At 45.6% G+C, this 25,090-nt stretch overlaps 1 protein-coding gene across 3 annotated transcripts in view; it reads right to left on the bottom strand.

Moving 5' to 3' along the window:
• The window catches only part of tenm4 (teneurin transmembrane protein 4), a 934,100-nt gene that overhangs the window by 111,496 nt on the left and 797,514 nt on the right, over positions 1-25,090 (bottom strand). For all 3 annotated transcript variants that reach the window (XM_085998898.1, XM_085998899.1, XM_085998901.1), the window contains 5 exons: positions 13,469-13,588; positions 11,538-11,799; positions 10,114-10,381; positions 4,767-4,910; positions 2,433-2,682 (listed from right to left, as the gene is read on the bottom strand). In XM_085998898.1, coding sequence (XP_085855024.1) covers positions 2,433-2,682; positions 4,767-4,910; positions 10,114-10,381; positions 11,538-11,799; positions 13,469-13,588 — 1,044 coding nt within the window. The remainder of the gene's footprint in view (positions 1-2,432; positions 2,683-4,766; positions 4,911-10,113; positions 10,382-11,537; positions 11,800-13,468; positions 13,589-25,090) is intronic.

The raw sequence follows: 25,090 nt of genomic DNA, 5'->3' as shown, positions 1-25,090 counted from the left end.
CCGAGTGGCAGGCAGTGACTAGTGGGGTACCGCAAGGATCGGTCCTAGGACCCCAGCTGTTCACAATATATATTAATGATCTGGACGAGGGAATTGGATGTAATATCTCCAAATTTGCAGACGACACAAAGCTGGGTGGGAGGGTATGCTGTTAGGAGGATGTCGTGAAACTCCAGTACGATTTGGACAGGTTGGGTGATTGGGCAGAAACATGGCAAATGCACTACAATGTGGATAAATGTGAGGTTATCCACTTTGGTGGCAAAAACAGGAAGGCAGATTATTATTTGAATGGCAATAGATTGGGAGAAGGGGAAGTGCAAAGAGACCTGGGTGTTCTTGTGCACCAGTCGCTGAAGGTAAGCATGCAGGTGCAGCAGGCGGTTAAGAAGGCAAATGGTATGTTGGCCTTCGTAGCAAGAGGGTTCGAGTACAGGAACAAGGATGTCCTGCTACAGTTGTACAGGGCCTTGGTGAGACCGCACCTTGAGTATTGTGTGCAGTTTTGGTCGCCTTACCTGAGGAAGGACGTTCTTGCCATGGAAGGAGTGCAGCGAAGATTCACCAGGCTGATACCTGGGATGGCAGGAATGACATATGAGGAGAGATTGTGTCGATTGGGCTTATACTCACTGGAGTTTAGAAGATTGAGAGGGGATCTCATCGAAACCTATAAAATTCTGTCAGGCCTGGACAGACTAGATGCAGGAAGGATGTTTCTGATGGCCGGGGAGTCCAGAACCAGGGGTCATAGTCTAAGGATAAGGGGTAAGCCATTTAGGATTGAAATGAGGAGGAATGTCTTCACCCAGAGAGTGGTGAACCTGTGGAATTCTCTGCCACAGAGGGCAGTGGAGGCCAGTTCATTAAATATATTCAAGAAAGAGTTGGATATATTTCTTAAGGCTAAAGGGATCAAGGGATATGGGGAGAAGGCAGGGACAGGGTACTGAATTTGGATGATCAGCCATGATCTCATTGAATGGCGGAGCAGGCTCGAGGGGCCGAATGGCCTACTCCTGCTCCTGTCTTCTATGTTTCAAACTTCCGGCTGCCCCGATATAGTTCAGGCAGACCAAGTTCCAGAAATGTGACTGTGAGACCAACCAGTGTGGTCCAGTCCAGGGAAGCAGCCTAGACCCCTGGAGAAATGGCATTTTATTTTTAACTAATATCAGGTTAGCTCCCTGAACAAGGGGCCAAGGTTGAGATGGGCAGGGTCAGGGGGCAGGGCCTGGATAACCGTGCCGCCCCATGACGCTCGTGCACTATCGTTTCTGACCATATGGGGCAGGCTGGTGCCAAAGATATATCCACATTGTCACAGGTGTCTGCCTGTCCTGCATACTAAGGTGCCTCCACACTGACCCAACAAACTTGAACTGGGTTAGTGCTGAAGTGAATTGGTGAGAACCATCCTGGCGTAGTTATGGGATTACATCCCAAGGGCTTTCCGCCCCATTCTCACCACTAAATGATGCTGACGACTAAGTAAAAGCGAGACTTCAACAAAAAATGTTCAGTGAGTAAACAAAATTTCTCTAAAATACATTTAATTAATAGTGAAACTTTCTATTTAAAGTTACACTGAATTACAGTGAAGAAAGAATGAAAACAAACCCTAACCTAACTAGGTGGTATCAGGTCAGCTATCTGTTTTACAGTCCGCCTAATCTTACATACCATTGAAGTCAGTTTCCCGCTGGGCGGGTTTAGTTAAAATTACCCCCAATATTTGGCTTTGCACAGACAATAATATAAAGACTGCTGCAATCAGGAGAAAAAGGACTTGGAATGCAGTACAGAAACCAGGCTTTATATACAATGTAGTGGTGGAGGATCATCTGACCAAAATGGCATAAATTTCCTAAAGAACCAGTGGTTAGTTGACAGGATTATCGTCTGAGACCTGGTAAAAAGTGCCTCTCACTCTTGGTTGGTGAATGATGGAACCTATGGTACCAGAAGAACTTTATTAATGTTACATAACAGAAACTTGGCATGGAAAAAGAAGTCTTTACTGCCCACTAGATGCTAATAAAGCATTAAAGAATTGGAACGGGGCATTAAATTTTAATTCAATGTTTTCATTTTTATTTTATCTTATTCTCTTCAGAATTCTCCACAATGCACTTTGTTGCCAAAACAAGAAGGTGGCAGAGGATGTGCTCCTAAGCTCGTCTCCATATTTCTCATGAGCCAAGAGCCCTCTAATTTTTCCTTTCTTCCTCCTCCTCTAATTGTCCAGCTGACATTGCCTAATCTGGGAAACTAATGCAAACATATTTCTCATCATTCTGTGATGCAGTATATTAGTTCACCCACAATGTCATCCTTATTAGGACATTGTTACATTAATTTTAACCACATTTCTGTGACTGACAACACCACAGAGCTTCTATGAATTAGATCAGCGCCTAAAGTTACCATACCTCAACTCCAGTACATTTGTGACATTGCCTGAGGGGAAGATCCGACGAACATAATTAAAATCACCAACGTATATGCTTCCATCTGATCCACACGTCAATGCAACTGGTGCAAGGAGTTTGTTACCAGCTGCAAGGCCATTGCAGCTTGGACAGGAAATGCTGCGTCTTCGACCATTTCCCATAATGCTTCCAATGACAGGTGGCTGCTGGGATATAAAATTATTTTCTCCATTTCCCTTGTGTAAGATACCTGCAATAAAATAGATGATGGTTAATATTTATATTTTATAATAAAGTATGGGACAACAAATACAGTTGGAATAGAACATGCATTTAACCTATATCAAATCTTTTTAACTATTAATACCTCATCTGTTATTAAAACACTGATCTCTGATTGGTGTGTTTGCATGATTTTCACCAATTATTTTTACTTGAACTGGTATTAATGTTCAAACGAGAAACTCCTGATGACAAACATTAGGGTGGTTATGATCTGGAATGCACTGCCTGAAAGGGTGGTGAAGGCAGATTTAATTGTGGCTTTCAAAAGGGAATTGGGTAAGTATCTGAAGGAAAAAAATTTGCAGGGCTGTGGAGAAAGGGCGGGGGAGTGGGACTAGCTGAAGTGCTCTTGCAGAGAGCTGGCACGGGCTCAACAGGCCGAGTGGACTCCTGTGCTGTAACCATTCTATGATTCTATGTTAAGATAAAAATAAATATACAAATGCTGGAAAAACTGAAATAAAAATAGAAAATGCTAGATATGGGCAAAATGTCAGCCAACATTTGAAAGAAAATGATAGGTCAATGTTACAGGTACCCTTCATTGCAACCTTAATCTATCATTTTTCTTTCATATATGACTGACTTGTGCATTTCTGGCAATGATTAGGTTTAAGCTAAGTTATAGAGCAACCTCTTTAGTGATATAGGTATGTGGGATTCAGACAAATCAAGCTTGCAGATGATGGGATATGTTACAACAATTGGAGCTTCATTCAAGTTTTGATTTGATGCGCTTGCTGCTGAGTATGTGCAATATTGACAGAACTGAACTGTTCACCACTATTGTGAAAGAGGTAACTCTATAAAAAGCTGAGTTCTTAATGCCTACAGTAAAGATTTTCTTACATAAAATTCAGAATTTTTTGACCATTTCTACAGACGAGATTTGGAAAAAAGTTACTTTTATGTGTTGGGTTTTAAATTCCGCCGAAATCGCACCTGGTTTGGGGCGCTGTTGAATTTAAGCCCCATTATTTCCCTGTATTTTTTTATATAGCAGCAGTGCAAACCAGCTTAGTTTGATCAAATGATTTGAAGTCTGTAGCCTAGATTTTCCAACTGAGTGGGCCAGACTCCTTTAAATTTTATTTTGGTGGGCTCCCAGCAGCATTACTATTTCTGCTCAGTCTTCTGCCATGGATGAGGGGAAGGGGACATGGCTGCACCACCTGCTGTAGCGTAGTGTACCATGGCCTGCAGCCCCCATGGCTGCACCACCTGCTGTAGCGTAGTGTACCATGGCCTGCAGCCCCCATGGCTGCACCACCTGCTGTAGCGTAGTGTACCATGGCCTGCAGCCCCCATGGCTGCACCACCTGCTGTAGCGTAGTGTACCATGGCCTGCAGCCCCCATGGCTGCACCACCTGCTGTAGCGTAGTGTACCATGGCCTGCAGCCCCCATGGCTGCGGAGAATTCGATTTTTTTCCTTTTGCGCTAGAGTCAATTCCATTCGGGAAGATGGACCATTAATTTTTAAAGTCCCCTTCACCAACTTAACAAAGCTGGATGCCTCAAGTGCATAGTCCTGCCGTCAACAAATCATTGGAATACACCTGCCCAAATGTTCGGTGTCACTTCTAGTGGAAAATGCTGGAAGTGGTGAGGGACCTGGTGGAATCATTTCCCTGTCACATTGCTCCTCCCAATCGCTGTGCAACTTCCCAAAATGGGTGGGGGGTGGGGTGGGGCAAGAGAAACAGGTCAGAAAATCCAACCTTATATGTACATATAAATAGTTACGAAAAATAAAAATAGAAATTGCCACAATTGCACAGCAGGTCCACCATTATCTGTAAAGTGAAAAGACAATGTAACGTTTTGGTCTAGACCCTTCAAGTATGACCCCTATTCCACACACAATCTATCTTTCCTCTTTTCAGAGGCTGAGAGATTTGCTGTGGCATTTTTAATTTTTATTTCCGATTTATAGCATCTGCAGTGTTTTCCTTTTTTATTCTATGTGTAGTTTTAAGCATGTAAAAGGGCTGTATCAAATATTTATTCTTCTGGTGCTACTGCAATGACTATTATACTGTTTACTTACCACTTTGTATGTTGAGGGCATGGTGTTTGTCTAAGGTCCATCCACCCAGGTTAGATGCATCGATCTCATAGCCTTGCAGAACAGCTGTACGCTTCTCCCAAAGTATCAGGTCAGGACATGATTCATATTCATAACCCACAGACACTGCAAGAGTACAATCGAAAATAGGTTAAACTGATGTACAGCACTTTATGGAAAGAGCTACCCCTGCCAATATATTTAAAATCAAGTTCCTTTTTAAATTAGCCTGATTAAACATCAGAAAAGCACTTTGAAGTCATAGGGACAAATGCTGCATTGAACTACTACCAATACGGTCCTTTACCGTGGGAGCTCTAAATATGAATCTGGCTCAGATACAAGAGAAAAGGTCACCTCTCACAAATGCTTGTTAAGGGACACACTTGAAGCAAGATTGCACAGCCTTATTCAAGATACCAGTGACATATGTGTTTGCATAATAATGAACATATTTTTTGCTGAAAGGGGCTGAACTTGTAAAGCTGTTAGCAGAAAAATAGTTAATAAGGCACTCGCATCACATCACTGGGGGAATTATAATGCCCAAGGATGGTGTGGTGGGGGCAGGTGGGAGATAAATTGTTAAAAATCTCAAACCCGCCCACTTCCAGTTTTAAGGGAGGAGGGTGGAGGGCAGCCAACCTGCTCTCAGGAGGCGGGCCGGTCGTAAAATCTTTGAAGGAGGCTGCGAGCTTCCATTTGAACAGCATTTTTATTTTTAACGCATGGAGGCCAGGTTTCCCAGGGTTCAAAAATCCTGACAGGTAAAAGGAAGCAAGAAGAGCTGGATCCATGAGGTAAATCATTGACAGTAATCCTTGTGGCCAGGAGGAGCAGAGTGTTTCTTCCAGGTCCAACAAGCTTACCTCTTTACACACCCCACGAATGGTGGACCCCACTCCGCCGCCGCCCCCCACTCCCCCACCGCAATCTTCGACTCCCCCACACCCTGCGATCTTCGACTCCCCCCCACGGCGATCTTATACTCCCCCACCCTCCGAGATCTTCGACTCCCCCACCCCGAGATCTTCGACTCCCCCCCACGGCGATCTTTGACTCCCCCTCCCCCCGCGATCTCCTACACCCCCCTCCCCCCGCGACCTCCTACACCCCCCTCCCCCCGCGACCTCCTACTCCCCCCTCCCCCTGCGACCTCCTACTCCCCCTCCCCCCGCGACCTCCTACTCCCCCCTCCCCCGCGACCTCCTACTCCCCCCGCGATCTCCTACTCCCGCCGCGATCTCCTACTCCCCCCCGCCCCCCCGCGATTTCCTACACCCGCCTCCCCCGCGATCTCCTACTCCCGCCTCCCCCCGCGATCTCCTACTCCCCCCTCCCCCCGCGATCTCCAACTCCCCCTCCCCTCGCGATCTCCTACTCCCCCCTCCCCCCGCGATCTCCTACTCCCCCCGCGATCTCCTGCTCCCCCCGCGATCTCCTGCTCCCCCCTCCCCCCGCGATCTCCTGCTCCCCCCTCCCCCCGCGATCTCCTGCTCCCCCCTCCCCCCGCGATCTCCTGCTCCCCCCCCCATGATCTCCTGCTCCCCCTCCCCCCGCGATCTCCTGCTCCCCCTCCCCCCGCGATCTCCTGCTCCCCCTCCCCCTGCGATCTCCTGCTCCCCCCTCCCCCCGCGATCTCCTGCTCCCCCCTCCGCCCGCGATCTCCTGCTCCCCCCTCCCCCCGCGATCTCCTGCTCTCCCCCCCCGCGATCTCCTGCTCCCCCCTCCCCCCGCGATCTCCTGCTCCCCCTCCCCCCGCGATCTCCTGCTCCCCCCTCCCCCGCGATCTGCTGCTCCCCCCTCCCCCCGCGATCTCCTACTCCCCCCGCGATCTCCTACTCCCCCCGCCCCCCCCGCGATCTCCTACGACCCCCTCCCCCCGCGACCTCCTACACCCCCCTCCCCCCGCGACCTCCTACTCCCCCCTCCCCCAGCGATCTCCTACTCCCGCCGCGATCTCCTACTCCCGCCGCGATCTCCTACTCCCCCCCGCCCCCCCGCGATCTCCTACACCCGCCTCCCCCCGCGATCTCCTACTCCCGCCTCCCCCTGCGATCTCCTACTCCCCCCTCCCCCCGCAATCTCCTACTCCCGCCTCCCCCCGCGACCTCCTACACCCCCCTCCCCCCGCGACCTCCTACTCCCCCCTCCCCCAGCGATCTCCTACTCCCGCCGCGATCTCCTACTCCCGCCGCGATCTCCTACTCCCCCCCGCCCCCCCGCGATCTCCTACACCCGCCTCCCCCCGCGATCTCCTACTCCCCCCTCCCCCCGCGATCTCCTACTCCCCCCTCCCCCCGCGATCTCCAACTCCCCCTCCCCTCGCGATCTCCTACTCCCCCCTCCCCCCGCGATCTCCTACTCCCCTCTCCCCCCGCGATCTCCTGCTCCCCCCGCGATCTCCTGCTCCCCTCTCCCCCCGCGATCTCCTGCTCTCCCCTCCTCCCGCGATCTCCTGCTCCCCCCTCCCCCCGCGATCTCCTGCTCCCCCCTCCCCCCCGCGATCTCCTGCTCCCCCCTCCCCCCGCGATCTCCTGCTCCCCCCTCCCCCCGCGATCTCCTGCTCCCCCCTCCCCCCGCGATCTCCTGCTCCCTCCTCCCCCCGCGATCTCCTGCTCCCCCCTCCCCCCGCGATCTCCTGCTCCCCCCTCCCCCCGCGATCTCCTGCTCCCCCCTCCCCCCCGTGATCTCCTGCTCCCCCCTCCCCCGCGATCTGCTGCTCCCCCTCCCCCCGCGATCTCCTACTCCCCCCGCAATCTCCTACTCCCCCCTCCCCCCACGATCGCCTACTCCCCCCGCGATCTCCTACACCCCCCTCGATCTCCTACTCCCCCCTCCCCCCGCGATCTCCTACTCCCCCTGCGATCTCCTACTCCCCCCATCCCCCGCAATCTCCTACTCCCCCTCCCCCCGCGATCTCCTACTCCCCCCGCGATCTCCTACTCACCCCGCCCCCGCAATCTCCTACTCCCCCCTCCCCCCGCGATCTCCTACTCCCCCCGCGATCTCCTACTCCCCCCATCCCCCGCAATCTCCTACTCCCCCTCCCCCCGCGATCTCCTACTCCCCCCGCGATCTCCTACTCCCCCCATCCCCCGCAATCTCCTACTCCCCCTCCCCCCGCGATCTCCTACTCCCCCCGCGATCTCCTACTCCCCCCATCCCCCGCAATCTCCTACTCCCCCTCCCCCCGCGATCTCCTACTCCCCCCGCGATCTCCTACTCACCCCGCCCCCGCAATCTCCTACTTCCCCCCTCCCCCCGCGATCTCCTACTCCCCCCTCCCCCGCGATCTCCTACTTCCCCCTCCCCTCGCGATCTCCTACTCCCCCTCCCCCCGCGATCTCCTACTCCCCCTCCCCCCACGATCTCCTGCTCCCCCCGTGATCTCCTGCTCCCCCTGCGATCTCCTTCTCCCCCCCGCGATCTCCTGCTTTCTCTCCCCCCCTCCGCCCACCGCGATCTCCCGCTCCCCCCCGTGATCTCCTGCTCCCCCCTCCCCCCCGCGATCTCGCGCTCCCCCCGCGATCTCCCGCTCCCCCTCCCCCCCCGCGATCTCCTGCTCCCCCCTCCCCCTCACGGTCTCCTGCCCCCCTCCTCCCCCCCCGCAATCTCCTGCTCCCCCCTGCCATCTCCTGCTCACCCTGACCCCGTCCCCCTCCGTGAACTCCTGCTACTCCCCTACCGCGATTTCCTGGAATAAAATCTGGGGACAAACTTGTGAGATCCAACACAAACATGCATGAAATAAAGTAGCTGATGGAAACATGCTATTATAGTACAGTGGCAGGTCTAAAAAAAAACCTCAACCATTTCCTTTCAACAGTCTAACTTTTCACCAAAATAAAAGAAAGTGACGTTTAATGGTGAGGAGAAAAGGGTAACAAAGTAAAGTGTTAGATTTGTAATGAAACATTATTTGTAATACCAGAATTAAAAATAATGATTTTGGAACAATGTTAGGTACAGCATTCTAGGCAGCTTCAGTGGTTTCTTCGAAAGAAGCCATTTCTATCAGTGGTTTGGATACATACTGTGACTGGTCATTTCTTTTCAGACCCATGAATTCACTAACTTCACCTTATAAACGTTATAACTTGTTTTCAAGTTAGAAATATGTTTCTGCAGACGTTCGAGTGTGAATGCAGTGCTATTCAATTTCAGATGATTTCACTTCATCACAAATATGAATTGATTGACTGCTGAAGATGATTTCACCAGCTGCATGAAGGTGTAATTATTAAAATTGCACAGACAACATGAGAGTTGAAGGAAGTGGCAGAAGTGATTAAACACTGGACAGTCCAAAAAGTGACAATGAATGAGAAATTACAATCAGAGGGTTTCATTTCAATATCATCCTCAGGGAAACCTTTGAGATGAAGACATTTTCAGTAAAACCACCATCAGTGTCTGTTCTTTTGCCTTCACAGAGATTTTGATTGCATTGTCTATTCAGAGGGAGCATCTCATTGTGACAAGAAAATAGTATTCAATCATACCTGTCAACAACCCTGCATTGTGGCTAGCTTCTGAGCATGCTTTCAAACTCTACTGAGAATACTTCAATTATGATTGATACTTTCATGAAACACACCACATGTGTTTAATTGTAAAATGGAGCCACTTTTCATCAAGGGTTTCATTTTCTTTAATATTTTAAAGGGGCAAACTAGAATAATGCTCTTGCATATATCTTGCAGAGGGGAATTAGGTCAGACTAGTTGACTAAAATACTTGGCCTCATTTGGCAATTAGCCTCAATTTCCCAGGAGAGAATGTTACTTGCAGAAAAGACAATATAGAGAACTAGAAAACAAATAAGGAGCTGCTGGATATAGTTGGGGTGGATGGGCAGGTATCACGGGGTATTAATACACAAACATACTGCACCATGGAATGCTACGATGTGGGTTCTTCTTTATTGTTTTAACATCTGGTGAGTTCTTGATCTCACGGAGAGTGACAGGACTAGTGCCAAGAGAGACAATGCACTTCCATAGGGAAAGGGAAACTGGGAAGTGAATCCACCTGTGCCACACTCTGACTTCTTGACCACTGAGAATGGACGTTGCCCAGCAGTCGGGATTAATCTCAGGAATTTTAAAAGGGGACAACTTTGGGATGGGGGTTGGGCCTAAGAGAGGAAATTGTAAAGACATTAGGGGGAAAAAATGAAAATCAGCAAGATGATAAAAACTGTAACTATAGTAAGTTGATTCACTGTGACCAAACCCCAGACCAACCTACAGATACTGTTTTCTACATCACAATCACCTCCTCTGTCAATCAACACAAAAGCTGTCTGTTGTATGATGAAACCTACCAAATGCTTCAGATAGCCCATAAACCTTCTGGCTGTAGACATCAGTTTTGTCCCAGATGAAATAATAGGATAGGTCAGGGGTAGCAGGAAACCACTTCTGGAAGAGTCGGCCCTCCACAGCCACCATGAGATGTACTTTCATTAGATTGAATGGGATGGAGGGGTGAGTCAAACTAATCCTCATGACTGATTTGTAGCCAGCAGTACGGCTGCTGACATAGTTCAGCTTCATTTTACTACCTGGGATATTTATCTCCTCTTGCAAAACCTGTGAACATAAAAGGTAGAAAGAACTGTAGCAAATAATAAATGAAAAAAAAAGTTAGCATTCTGTCACAATTCTTTAGGACTGCACAAGGAACTTAGAGAGGTTTGGAGCAGTTTGGTAGCACAATCCTCCAACATACTGTGCCATGGAATGAGAGGATGCAAGTTTTGTGCTTTTGATTCTCCACACTGTGAGGTTTTTATCTGTGAGTGGCTATTTGTGGCCGGGCATTTCCCACAGGGTAAATAAAACTCAAGTAGCCCACCCTTGTGTACCTACTAGTGTTTGGCTCAAGAGCAGCACTGGCAGGAGCCAATTGAAAAGTCGCCTAAATTTTCCCTTCATTAGTAGCAGCAGGGTGGCAGTATTGTAATTAGTTGGAACAAGTTTCTAATTTTCCCTGCCTCAGAATGCTGGTACTTTTCTTTGCAAAATTGGGGTCTAGCAGTGTGATGCATTTGTGTTACTCCTACTTCTGTGGGAACATCCATCCCTTTAATCCCTGAAGAGTAATGGTCAAACTGAGTGCTGTTCAGTTCTGAGTTATTCTTCCTCACATGAGCCGTCATAGTCTTTATGAGTGAGAATACCATTTGGTACAAATTTTGGACAGTTATGTGCCATGGACCCACAGCCACTATGAAAAGATTGAGACTGCTTAACTTTGTTCCATGCTAAACTCTAGAGCCAGCAATCTAGCAAAGGGCTGAGACTTTCATTCCAATAGTCTAAGCTGGATTCAAACCAAGGTCCTAGAGAGGAAAGGGCAATGCACAACCCATTGTGTATAGAGTCCTGCTAATTGTTACAATTAAATTTGACCGAGTCAACATCTTAAGAGGATATGATGATTTTCATGTTTTTCTATGGTCATGCCTCTATTTAATAATAGTTTTAAAAGCCCATCATGGATGGAAAATCATGTGGGCTGTACATCAGGCTGCTGAATTTCTGATATACTACCATCATGCAATGATCTGCGCCAGGAGCACTAAATCATAATATTTACCCCTATATTTAGCAGTTTGATTCGGAATATGTTCACATTCCGACCAATTTAGTGTAATTATCACGTAATGATTTTTACTGCAGTGTTCCTTGTAAACATTAAGAATGAAAATAAAAGTGGAGGAGCAAAGGCTTCTTGACACGGTACCTGTATTTCAGGAATGATGGGACCTTTCTCCGGGCATGAACCTGCAAATGCCGTCAATGGCGCAGGCGAGACAATTGGATTGGGACGTGCAAAGTTGCTCAGGTCACAGCTTGGGATCTCATTCTCTTCATGCCTCATGATAACAGTGTCCATGACAAAGAAACGGTCCCACGGCAGCCAGAGTGTATGCTCCTGAGTGATGAACGGAGAGCGCTCAAAGTGTATCGTGACCGAAACCCCTCCGTTAGTCATCAAATCAAAGCTAGTATTTGGAGGAGAGAAGAAGACAATTTGTTTTCAAAAGAAGATTTACTTTGTATAAAATAACACTACAGGTAGAATTTTACCACTTCATACTGCCAGCAGGCAAGGATCTCCACAGCAACGCACATCAGAAATGCGGGTGCACACTGTGCATGATTTTCTAACCATCAATTTAAATGGACAGAAAACTATGCACAGTGTGTGCATAAATTTCTAACCCATGTTGCTGGTAGGCGAAGCTCCTGCCAGGATTCCGAAGTTGGAAAATTAACCATAACAGCATCTGTCAACTTCTTGACAGATTGTACTTTGGAACAAATGCAGCAGATAAAGGTCAAGCTTGTTGATCAGGAGGTAGACACCTCGAATAAATTGATACTCAGACACTTTTATTAATATGCAATCTTGGAAGAACAGACTTATTTTGTACCAGAGTCATCCATCAAAAGCACAGAACAGATTCAAATACAATTAGTGAAACATTTGTCCTTTAAAGTACTGCCTCACTTAATATTTATGTTGAATATAAAATAAGAGTTGTCCCATGGCATTGCTCACAGTCAGTCTGGTGTATGGAGTACAATATGCTGTATATGTTACCTGTAGTAAGTTAAGGTCACAACTTAATTTTCTTGAGGGTTTTTTTGCAATTGTGGCTTATTTGCTGTGGGACAAGGTGCACTAGACTGGTTTCTTTCTTGCTTGCTTCCACATTGTGAGATATCGCTAACAACAGCTGCTCTGTCTGGATTTGATCACCTGGCATTCCTGCCGCTTGAACTCCAGGTCAGAGGTGTATGTAACTAGCACTGTACTATAGGGGTGAATTTCATTGGCGCTTCCCCATTTGCCTATTCTAACTTTAGCTGAAATCCCCTTTACACATGTAAACAGGCTTTTCATCAAAATGACGGTGGCAGAGTGGGAGAAGCCTCGAGGGAATTCCCGACGCCTAGAATTTCCTCAAAGTGACTTACGCCACTGTTCCACCTTTAAAATAAAGTGTTGCGAGAGTGAGATATGTGCAAGTATGCAGGGACTGCTCATGTGCAAAACCGCTGCCAACAGCTGAACCAGCAGCAGACTCCTGTGTAGCCTTTTTAATGCACAATTCAGCCTGTGCGCTTCAGCAGCACAGTGGGGGGCAAGGGGGGAGGGGAGGAAAGGGCAAGCAGGTAAGACAGGAACACTGTGTGGCTCGTTCATTTCTCTATCAAATTACTTCATTGCATGTCTTACCAATATTTGTATTACACTGGGACAGAATTCCAAACCCTCAAGTGCCATCTGTGCCCAGAGGACAGCAGGGCATGGTAGCAAGCCAAAGGAGAAGAATGGACAACTTCACTTGTTCAGACCTCAAAACCCTCCTGGGTGTGGGGGGGGGGGGGGGGGGGGGCGCGGGCGGGGTATTGAAGGCAGGACGAACAAACTCCTGGGTGTGGGTAGCACCAAATCACCCAGAATTTGTACTCGTGGCACCTGGAGAGAGGTGTCACTGGCACTGACTGCCAACTCCATCACTCTTTCACCACTGACCCTTCATATTGCTTTTTGGTTGGGAAGGAGGGACGTAGGCATCATAGAACACTATGCAAGTTTAACTGTCTTGTAATGAAGTATAAAAAGCTAATCTTTGAATAATGCATCTGTGAAAAGCTTAGTACCTGCCATCTTGCCGGCTGATGGTGTAACCATAGTGGGGATTGTTGACAAAACTGATATTAACACCGACCAAAGGGGTGCCATCTGCTGTCACTACTTGACCTCGTATCACACATGTGTGGCTGTAAACAGCAGAAATAATGGATTAAAATTAGATATTAACAATCACATATATGTATATTACTATAATCTTACATGTTACAGCCATTCTGATTATAAGTAGAATAGATGGCCTCCAAGTTCCCCTCCCAGTTACACACCGTCCTAACCGGAGTTACATTGGACGGTCGGGAGAACCCTCACGGAAATTCCAGGCAAACTTCCGCAAACACATTTACTGCGGTGTTTCATGTCTTTTCTCCAAGACAAATGGTTTACTGCCACAAGTGAGATATTTTGCCTCTAAACCATTCTTGGATGGCGTCAAATGCTAACCACCATCACCACAAAGGTATTCTTTCGCACATTCAAATAAGACAAATATTCCCAAACTTACTTACATTGTAATAATAATAATAGACAAATATAGACTGAGCAACGGGACTCCCGACAAGGAAACTGCATCACAAAGGGATGCTCTCCAGGAAAATTACATTCATCATCTAGGAAACCACCATGGGTAAAAGAATTACCTCTTCCTGATAATGCATGGCGAAGAACTACAAGTAACTCAGGCTGTTTGAGTTAATATTTAAAATTCATTAGGAATTTCAGCAGTAGCTCCTTGTGCCCTATTACTTGGTATCTGGTTAAAACATATGCCTCCCAGCTTATTGGACCGTGCAGGGTGGTATTATTTAACAAAACCAGCATTCTGTTTTGAGCGTGTACTGAAGACCTTTTTGAAAAAGTCTTTTGCAATGAAGACGTTACCAATCCTGTCTCATTGTTACTTCCGCTGTCACTCAGAACTGAAAGCTGGTGGCGTCAATAAAAGAGAAAAATAAAAGTGAACTCCTGGGCCTTGCCTATTACTACTTTGATTGACTCCATCTGGAAGTCAGCATATTGTATTCTATCCAGGTGGGAAGCCTGATAAGGAGAGACGTGCAGGAACATGATGAGCAACAAAATGTGAAACGTGCTTTTTTAAAACAGTGGATCATGGTTATTACTGATTTATTATTCTAAAACACTGAGCTTGGCATCTCTATAAATGTTATGGCTCAGTGAAAAACTTTGTATCGCATTACCCAGTGCCTCAACAAACAAGAAGTTAATATTTTAATATTTTCACCTAGGTTAGGGGTGAATTATTTGGTTGATAAATCCCTTTATCTTTCATATTTTGTATGTTACTCTGATTTTTTCTCAGCTGGCAACTGAAGGGTAGTTTCCTCCCAGGCCTACAGCACATGCCTAGCATTACACTGATTCTAGAACACAAAAACTGGCCTATGCCATTCATTATACTCCACGAGCCTCCTCCCACTTGAATTACCTCTTCTCCTCCCACCCCACCATATCCCCCTCTTCCCTTTTCTCTCACGTATACATCAAGGCTCTTCTTAAGCACTCCGTGTAGAAGTGAGTTCCACATTCTCACCACTCCCTGTGCAAATAAATTTATCTGAAAATCTTTATTTGATCCGTTAGTGGCTATCTTATATTTGGCCTCTTGCTTTCGATGTACTTCCAAGTGGAAACAGTTGCTTCAAGTACAACCTATTAAACTCCTTCATAATTTTAAAGGGCGTTAGAAGGATTCTCTTTTCCAGAGAAAAGAGCCCCAGCCTGCTTCATTTTTCCTGATCATTGCATTCTCTCAATTCTGGTAATATCCTTGTAAATCTTTTCTGCACTTTCTCCAATGCATTAATATCATTTTTGTAATATGGCGACCAGAACTGCACACAGTATTCCAAGTGTGGTCTAACCAAGGTTCGATATAAATTTAACATTATCCCCATGCTTTTGTATTCCATTCGTTACGAAATGAACCTCAGTGCTTTGTACTCTTTATGGCCTCAGCAATTTGCATTACTACTTTTAGCAATTTATGTATCAGTATTCCCAGATCTCTTTGCTCCACTAACCCATTTTTACCTTCCAAGGAATAAAAGGCCTCCTTATTCCTCCTACCAAATGAACCACCATACACTTCGCTACATTAAAATGCACTTGCCATTTATCTGTCCACTCTGCGGACCTGTTTATGTCTTCCTGTATTTTGGTGCTGTCCTTCACGTTATTAACTATCATCTGCAAATTCCGACACCGTATCTTCAATTCCTGAGTCCAAATCACTATAAACAATAGTGGTCCCAGCACAGATATATGCGGGACACCGTCTGCCAGTCTGAGAAACTTCCCTTAACTCCTACCCTCTGTTTTGTAGTGATCTTTCAGTCCATTCTGCTACCTGGCACCTGACTCCACACACTCTGACCTTTATTATGAGTCTCTTATGTGGCGCCTTCTGAACGTTCATGTATACCACATCCACTGCATTGCCCTTGACTACTCTTCTGTTATTTCTTCAAAGTATTCAGCAAAGTTGGTTAAACATGACCTTTCTTTTAGAAATCCATCCTGACTCATTTTTATTGTATTCTCTGGTCGCTACATGTTTTGTTATCTCATCTTTTAGGAACAATGCTAATATCTCTCCTACCACTGATGTTAAGATATAGTTCTCTGTATTCTCTGGATTAGATCCAGCTCCCTTTTTAAAGATAGGAATGACCTTTACTGTTTGCCAGTTCTCTGGCACTATTCCTTTTTCTATTGAATTTTTACATATGGATACTAGTGCATATGCTATCTCCTGCCTAGTTTCTTTGAGTAGTCATCGTTGGAATCCACCTAGACCTGGGATCTTGTCTTCCTTAAGTTTAAGCTAGTTTACCTAGTATCTCTTTTCATAGAATCACAGAATCATTACAGCACAGAAGAAGGCCATGCGGCCCATCGAGCCCGTACCGGCTCTCTGCAAGAGCACTTCAACTAGTCCCACTCCCCCGCAGCCCTACAATTTGTTTTCCTTCAGGTACTTATCCAATTCCCTTTTGAAAGCCATGATTGAATCTGCCTCCACCACCCTTTCAGGCAGTGCATTCCAGATCATAACCACTCGCTGCGTTTTTCCACGTCGCCTTTGAATCTTTTGCCAATCATCTTAAATCTGTGTCCTCTGGTTCTCGACCCTTCTGCCAATGGGAACAGTTTCTCTCTATCTACTCTATCTAGAGCCCTCATGATTTTGAACACCTCTATCAAATCTCCTCTCAATCTTCTCTGCTGTAAGGAGAACAACTCCAGCTTCTCCAGCTATCCATGTAACTGTAATTCCTAATCCCTGGAACCATTCTTGTAAATCTTTTCTGCACCCTCTCTAAAGCCTTCACATCTTTCCTAAAGTGTGGTGCCCAGAATTGGAGACAATACTCCAGTTGTGGCCAAACCAGTGTTTTATAAAGGTTCATCATAACTTCCTTGCTTTTGTACTCAATGCCTCTATTTATAAAGCCCAGGATCCCGTATACTTTTTTAATCGCTTTTTCAACCAGCCCTGCCACCTTCAACAATTTGTGCACATATACCCCCGGTCTCGCCATCTTTAGAATTATACCCTTTTGTTTATATTGCCTCTCCTCGTTCTTTCTACCAAAATCGATCACTTTGCACTTTTCTGCATTAAATTTCATCTGCCACGTGTCCGCCCATTCCACCAGCCTGTCTATGTCCTGTTGAAGTCTATCCCTATTGCAATATATTTGGGTGGAACAACTGAAGGACAGAGACACGATAAGTTACTCGTCCATGTACTTGTTTATTAGGCCAGAGCGAACTGAGCATGCTCATACTAACCCATGTGACAAAACATGTGATAATACATTACACTGCTCTCCCCCTTTAAATTTTTTTTAATGTATTCCCCTCTCAAATACAACAAACCTAGGGTCCCACCTTTCCCAGCATTACATGTACCACATAACAAAAACTCCTGTTTTTTTTTAAATGAACGACAAATCTAGTTTAATAACAGGTTTGCGGAAGGTTTTGGTGTTGAACCAATTTTCAGGCTGTTTTGTTTTGGTTCCGAACTTGTTCTGGACTTATGGACATTTTACATGCAGATAGCACCCTCTGGTGGTGGTTATTGTGTTAGCAGTGTTTGTATGTAGCAGAGGTCCTTTGACCTTTCTACCTTTCTTCCTGTTTGACCCAGGAAGTAGATTTCCAGAAAGAACCTAGCAGAGCAATGGAGAATCTGCCATGAGGGATTCTCAATCCAATGTAATCTGATCTCATATGTTAGGCCAGGTGCAATATCTGTGAGTATCTTTGTCTGTTAGCATGATAGTAACTTTGTCAGCATAGTATTTTGATAACACTATGTTTATAAAAGGTTAATATTTGATATTTACAGAAGTACAGTCCAAATGTTAGTTAGTTATACAATTAGTCTATTCTACTGTTGTAAATATGTTTATATCTTATGTAATATCGAATGTATAGTACTCAGTTTATGTACAAAACATACTTTGTCTTTGTTTACAGTTTCACAAATTTGTTCAAGTAAAGCTTCAAAACAGCGAAACGGCTTCACGAGGAATTATTTGAATGAGTGTTTAACTTGCTGGATAACTAGATAGGAGCACGTCTAGCGAGGCCAGTACAGTGAAAAGATAGCAATATGGCTAGCTGTGAAGAGCGGAGCAGGAGGAACCCAGTGTAAGCCTTAACTTCGTAGAGCACACCTACCGCACATCAACATGTCAGAAGATAATAACGAAAATGCTTTGCAGCGAGGAGAAGACCTTAAACGGGCAGACAAAACTGTAGAAGGTGACAATCGGTCTATTAGCTCCGGTTACGTCAGATCGCAAGCTGGTTCACGGTCATCAGGTGGTTCTAGAGTAAGCGTGGCCATCGCCAGAGCACGGGCTAAGCTAGTAGCAGCTCAAGCCAGAGCTGCACATGCGAAGAGTGAAATAGAAATAAAAGTAAGATAGGCCCGTCTCCAAGCTGAACTCCAAGCCGAACAGGCCCGACTCCAAGCTGAACAGGCCCGATTCCAAGCTGAACAGGCCTGTCACCAAGTTGAATGCCAAGCTGAACAGGCCCGATTCCAAGCTGAACAGGCCGGATTCCAAGCCGAATAGGGCAGTCACCAAGTTGAACGCCAAGCTGAACAGGCCCGTCTCCAAGCCACATTAGAAGTTCTGCAGCAACAAAAAGAGATAGATGCTGCATTAGCTGAGACACAAGTATTCGAGGCAATTTTGGAGGGAGCTGATCCCGAGACAGCTTACAAACCTTTAATTCCCGTATCGTGGCAGAGTCCACGACAGTGCACCATAGATTACGTGAGCGAGCATGCCGGCATACAGTTTACAAGAGAAAGGGATGAAGGCCCGCACATCTCTACAGATGCAAGCACTTCATATAACATGCCACAAGTTACCAACCAAGGTCAAAGTAGACAGCGTGCCTCAAGCCGCAGAGTCTCCCCCAGCAGGACGGAAGACACGGTGCAGAGGAATAGAACGCTGAATAGAGAAAGTCAGCAGCAAACCTCCTTTCGTTTCCTTAAGACCCCCAAAATCAGAGTCCCTAGTCAAGGCAACCCTGGCACAGGTCCCAGTACCTACGACCTTGCCAAATACCTTGCACACACCCAGCTGGTGACTACAGGGTTAACCAAGTTTGATGACAGGCTGGAGAATTATTGGGCTTGGAAGTCCTGCTTCCACGATGCCATATCGGGCTTAGACCTGTCGGCAGGAGAAGTGCTCGGCCTCCTTATCAAATGGCTTGGCCCAGAGTCCGCCGGACAGGCATGCAGGATAAAAGTGGCCAATGTGGGACGTCTGCCAGCGGGGTTGAAGATGGCTTGGGCGAGGCTAGAAGAAAGCTACGGCTCGCCCGAAGCCATTGAAAGGGCTCTCTTTGACAGGTTGACGAGTAAGGAACCCCAGAAGCTCCGCGACCTTGGAGATCTGCTGTCGGAACTCGAAGCCGCAAAGCAGGACGGCTACCTACCCGGTCTAACTAGATAGGAGCACGTCTAACGAGGCCAGTACAGAACTCAAAGATGAACCTGTTTCTGTCTCAGACTTGTTTGAACCTGGTACTTCAGTTACTGAAGTCTGAACTGAGTCAAATTGAATGTGTTCATGATCAGGTGGTTCATGATCATGTCTTGGTTCAGCTCTAGCAGAGATGATTTGTTTCACATGAACATTTTGGATTTTGTCACCAATTTCAACCAAGTAACTCTTGGTTCCACCAACCTCTACTATGGTTCTTACATCCCACTTGTGTGAACTCGACTTGCCAGGGGGATTGAAAACACAAACACACATTTTGTTTGAAACTGCGTTCTTTCTGATTGCTGTCATAATAATGTTTCTGACTCAACTGTTTCGGTTCAACTCAAGGTCAAATTCGGCTGAAAAAGACTCAATCTCCTCTTCATCAAGAGTTCTGCTGGGGTATGTCCAGTTGTAGTATTTGAACCCATGTGTTTCACTTCAATCCACTCTGATTGACTATCTACAAGTACCAGGGAAAAATCATTTGCTTTCTCATAGGAGGCTACATGTACTCTCTGAAAAGGTCTACTTGGCCATGACCAGGGTTGTAGTGGAGTTTTAGGTGGTTTGTTTCTGCAATTTTGGCAAACACTGCATTTGTAGACAAGTGATTTAAGATCATTGTCCAAACAAGGCCAGTAAACAAAGCTTCTTGCAATTGATTTCATACTGACGACACCTGGATGTTCAGTATGAAGTTCGGCCAGAATTTTATCTCTCAAAGAAGTAGGTACCACCACTCTGTTTCCCCACTTGATACAACCTTGCTCACAAGACAATTCAGTATATTCAGAAGGTTATGGAATGGTTTCAATTCTGTGTCCATACACTGATCAGTCCATCCATTCAAGGTGTTTTCATACACTCTTTTCAGTACTGAGTCCTTTTGAGTCTCATCTGCAATTTGAGTTGCATTCACGTGAAAGTCTTCGTCAACTGCATCAAGCATGAAAATCTCACCTTCACTCCCAACACAAGTCCTCATGTGGCAGCCTGGACAAGGCATCTGCAATTGCGTTTTGCTATGAAGTGCGATATTCAATCGTGTAGTGATATTGTGACAACAGCACTGCCAACACTGCATTCTTGATGCGGCCATTGCAGGGCTGGCAGATTTGGGCCCCAATATTGCTGGGAGCAGTTTGTGATCGGTTATCAGGGTAAACTTTCTGCTGATCAGGAACTGTTGGAATATCTTGATTCTAAACACTATGGCGAGTGTGTCATTTTACAATTTGCATGTAGTTTCTTTCACTCTTTGTGATGATTCGCGATGCGAATGCGACTGGTTTCTCTTGGCCGTCATCCATTACATCGCTTATTTAAAAAAAAAATTGTTTATGGGGATGTGGGTGTCGCTGGCAAGGCCAGCATTTATTGCCCATCCCTAATTGCCCTTGAGAAGGTGGTGGTGAGCTGCTTTCTTGAACCACTGCAGCTCCCACACCGTAGCTAGAAGCATCACACGCTAACTTAACTCAGGCTCTGTGTCGTAGTGTATAAATAGAGCATCACTAGAGAGACTTCTCCTACAAGTGTCGTAAGCTTCCTGTTGCGCTTTCGTCTAATTCCACGGGACATCCTTCTTGAGGAGCTCGTGCAATGGAGCTGACATGGTCGCTAACTCAGGTAAGAAACGTGTGTAGTACTGGACCATTCCAAGGAAAGATCTTAACTCGGACACGTTCTGTGGCTTTGGAGCATTGATGACAGCATCAACCTTTTCCTTAACTGGTTGCAAGCCATTTGCATCAACTTTCAGACCAAGGTACACAACCTTGGGCTGCAGAAAAGCACATTTGCTCCTTTTCAATTTGACATTGTGGGCATTCAACCTTTGAAGCACTATATCTAAAACTTCTAAATTTTCTTTCTCGCTGCTTGTTGCGATCAGCACATCATCTTGATTGCATAAGCAATTTGGAATTCCTTGCAAAATCTTATCCATCATAGCCTGGAAGATTTTGGGGGAGGACTTTACACCATATGGCAGCTTGGTGTATGAGTACAGTTCCTTGTGTGTGTTGATGGGGAGATTCTGTTGACTCTCTGTCAACAAGCGTGCGACAGATCAAGCTTAGAGAAAACCTTTGACCCAGATAGTGCTGCATACAAATCTTGTGATGTAGGTAATGGGTACTGCTCATCGTCAACTGCTTGGTTGATAGTAACTTTGCAGTCACCGCACACGCATACAGTTTTGTCTGCTTTGGGTACTACCACAATTCATTTTTGTCAGTTTTTACTAGCACTCCATTCTCTGAGCTTCACTAACTCTTCCTCCACCTGACTTTTCAATGCATAGGGGTCCGGCCTTGCCTTACAATAGATAGGCTTCATGTTGGACTTGATGTGGATATGCGTGTCATACCTAGTGATGTCCTCATAACTGTCTGTGAACATGCTTTCGTACTTGTTTAGCATTGTGTCACGTTGCTACACTGAAGATGTTTGTCCAGTCTAGTTTTAACTTTCTCAACCAGTCTTTGCCCAAGAGAGTTGACCTGTTGTTGTAGCTCACTACAATAATAAGCAGCTTTACTGACAGGCCATTGTGTTGAACTGTACATTCCATTTGTCCACATGTCTCTAGGATTTCTCCAGAGAAGGTTTTTAACTCTATGGTACTCTTTGTAAGTGGTACTTGATTAAACATACTCTCATATGTGTCCTTACTCATGATAGAAAAGTCTGCCGCCGTGTCGATACACATATCAATATATTGGTCACTGAGCAAAAGTTTTGTACACAAGTCTTTCTCATGACTGCTAGCATTGCCGCTAGTGGAATAGATACTGTAGATGCCTAGTTCTTCAACATCAGGTGTGTTCACTTCAATATTGTGAATTCCTGTCTTTTGTTGTCATTGCTTTGCATTGCCAATAGGATGGTTCTTACTTCCTGCTTTAGATCTAGCTCTGCAAGCTGTTGAAATATGGCCTTGCTTCTGGCAGTGACAACACTTCACATTGGTAGGACTGTGGTGAGTGATTTCCATTGCAGTGATAACAATTCACTGAACTGCTCTCACTGACATGTTTTTGACTCGATCTCACAGCTTTAGGTTTGGCGGTGGCTTTGTGACTGTAGACCTCAGCTGCACTAGTTACTTGAGTTGGATGGAGCTCCCTAGCATTCTTAGACGCCATCTCCATAGATAGGGCAATTTTGCATGCTATGTCAAATGTTAGGTTAGGAGTGTTCAGTAACTTGGACTGTGTGCGCTCATCCACCAGTCCACACACAAACTTATCTCGTAATGCAAGATCCAAACATGTGCCCAAGTTACAATGCAAAGATAGGTTCTTAAGAGCTGCAATGTACTCACTGATGGTTTCACTTTGTTTTTGGTCTCTGGTACCAAACTTATAGCTCTCTGCTATTTCTAACTACTTTGGGTCGAAATGGTCCTTGAGTTTCTCGACAATGTCTTCAAATGACGCATTCTTCGCTTTCCCTGGCATGAGTAGGTTTGTCAACGTTCCATAGACATCTGACCCAATCTCCATTAGAAAAATGCATTCTTCTGTTTATGAATTACTTCAGTTTGAGCTTGAACAATCTCATCTGCACCGTCGGTCTCAATAATGTTATTGGCCCTAAAAAAAATCTCCATCCGCTCAATGTAAGAACTGAATGGTTCACAAGCTCAGTCATACATGCTGAGGCTTCTGATGAATCCTGTAGGCACGACCATGATTGTCCCGATCCCATCGAGCAGTGACTCAGCATGCTACCTGTGTACCTGTGAGAATCAACGCCGCTGTTGCTGTGTATACATACACACGAAGGCGAAGCACAGACGATTCTGCATGAGCATTAACGGTAAAACATCGCAAAAAATTCAGTTTAGGTGTCACAAATTCATCTTAAACTTGTCCACTTGAAGGTTGAACACCGTGTCCTTCCATGATCCATAAAAATTGCTTTGGGATCCCATCCTCATCGCCAAAAATGTAATATACTTGGGTAGAACAACTGAAGGGCAGAGACAGGATAAGTTGCTAGTCCATGTGCTTGTTTATTAGGCCAGAGCGAACTGAGCATGCTCATACCAAATCATGTGACAAAACATGTGCATACATTACACCTATCCTCCTCACAGTTCACTATACTTCCAAGTTTTGTGTCATCTGCAAATTTTGAAATAGTGTCCTGTACACCCAAGTCCAAGTCATTAAATTATATCAAGAAAAGCAGTGGTCCTAGTACCGACCCCTGGGGAACACCACTGTATACCTTCCTCCAGTCCGAAAAACAACCGTTCATCGCTACTCTCTATTTCCTGTCACTTAGTCAATTTTGTATCCATGCTGCCACTGTCCCTTTTCTTCTTAACTGTTATAATATCCCTTTTGACTTCTTCCACTATTGTGATTTCCTCTTTGCTGGCATCTTCAGTGAAAACTGAGGCAAAGTATTTATTCAGTATTCCTGCTATTTCAGCATCATATCTTGCTCATTCCTCAGTGATCCTCTCCCTATCTTAATTTTCCAGCTGCTACAAATACATGAGAGCAATTCACAGGCATCACTTCTCTGGTTCTGCTCAATACTTTCACATAATGACTGAATGTGCAACTGAGTAGATTGAGCGGGAAGGTTTAAGCAATGTCACATCACACTAAAGTCCAACTTACTACTCCACCTTACCATCTGAATGCATTTTGAATTTGTTCACTGACCTGCACATTCTCTTTGTCATGTCAATCAATTCCAGTTTTTATTACTCTGTTTTATGACATTTCTTGAATTGCTTTTTTTACATCTTCACTCTGTATTGGTATTTTTCTCATTTTGTTTGTCTTTCCATTTTTCTACCTTGCTTTTCCTCGCCATGCACTCCCTTCTAAGTAATGGCAGTATTGAAAATAACCATCTTATATTGCAGTCTCATTTTCTTATGATTATCTTCATGCATCCTTCAACTAGAAAGGTGAAATTGTGGTTTTCCTGCAGAACTGCTGTCAATATTGCTCTATGAAATGCCAGTAGGAACTGCCAATGGAGGGTAACAAATGTCCTTACTAACATGGAGCACCAACTTCAGGGCATCACTTCATTTAGCAGCCCAACTGTTAAGCGAAGCAAAAGAGGAAATAGCAGAGGCCCTGATCATTTTTCAATCCTCTCTGGCTTCAGGTGTGGTGCCAGAGGACTGGAGGACTGCTAATGTGGTACCTTGTTTAAAAAGGGAGAAAAGGATAGACCAAGTAATTACAGGCCAGTCAGCCTAACTTCGGTGGTGGGAAAATTATTGGAAAGAATTCTGAAGGACAGGATAAATCTTCATTTAGAAAGTCACAGATTAATCAAGGATAGTCAGCATGGATTTGTTAAGGGAAGGTTGTGTCTGACAAACTTGATTGAATTTTTTGAGGAGTAAACAAGGAGGGTAGATGAGGGTAGTGCATTTGATGTAGTGTATATGGATTTTAGCAAGGCTTTTTGATAAGGTTCCACATGGCAGACTGGTCACGAATTTAAAAGCCCATGGGATCCAGGGCAAAGTGTCAAGTTGGATTCAAAACTGGCTTGGAGACAGGAAGCAGAGGGTAATGGTTGATGAGTGTTTTTGTGACT

Source organism: Somniosus microcephalus, chromosome 10, assembly GCF_052327205.1.
Source record: "Somniosus microcephalus isolate GS21.2 chromosome 10, FLI_Smic_1.0, whole genome shotgun sequence".
NCBI lineage: Eukaryota > Metazoa > Chordata > Chondrichthyes > Squaliformes > Somniosidae > Somniosus > Somniosus microcephalus.
This window is presented reverse-complemented; position numbering and strand designations above follow the sequence as displayed.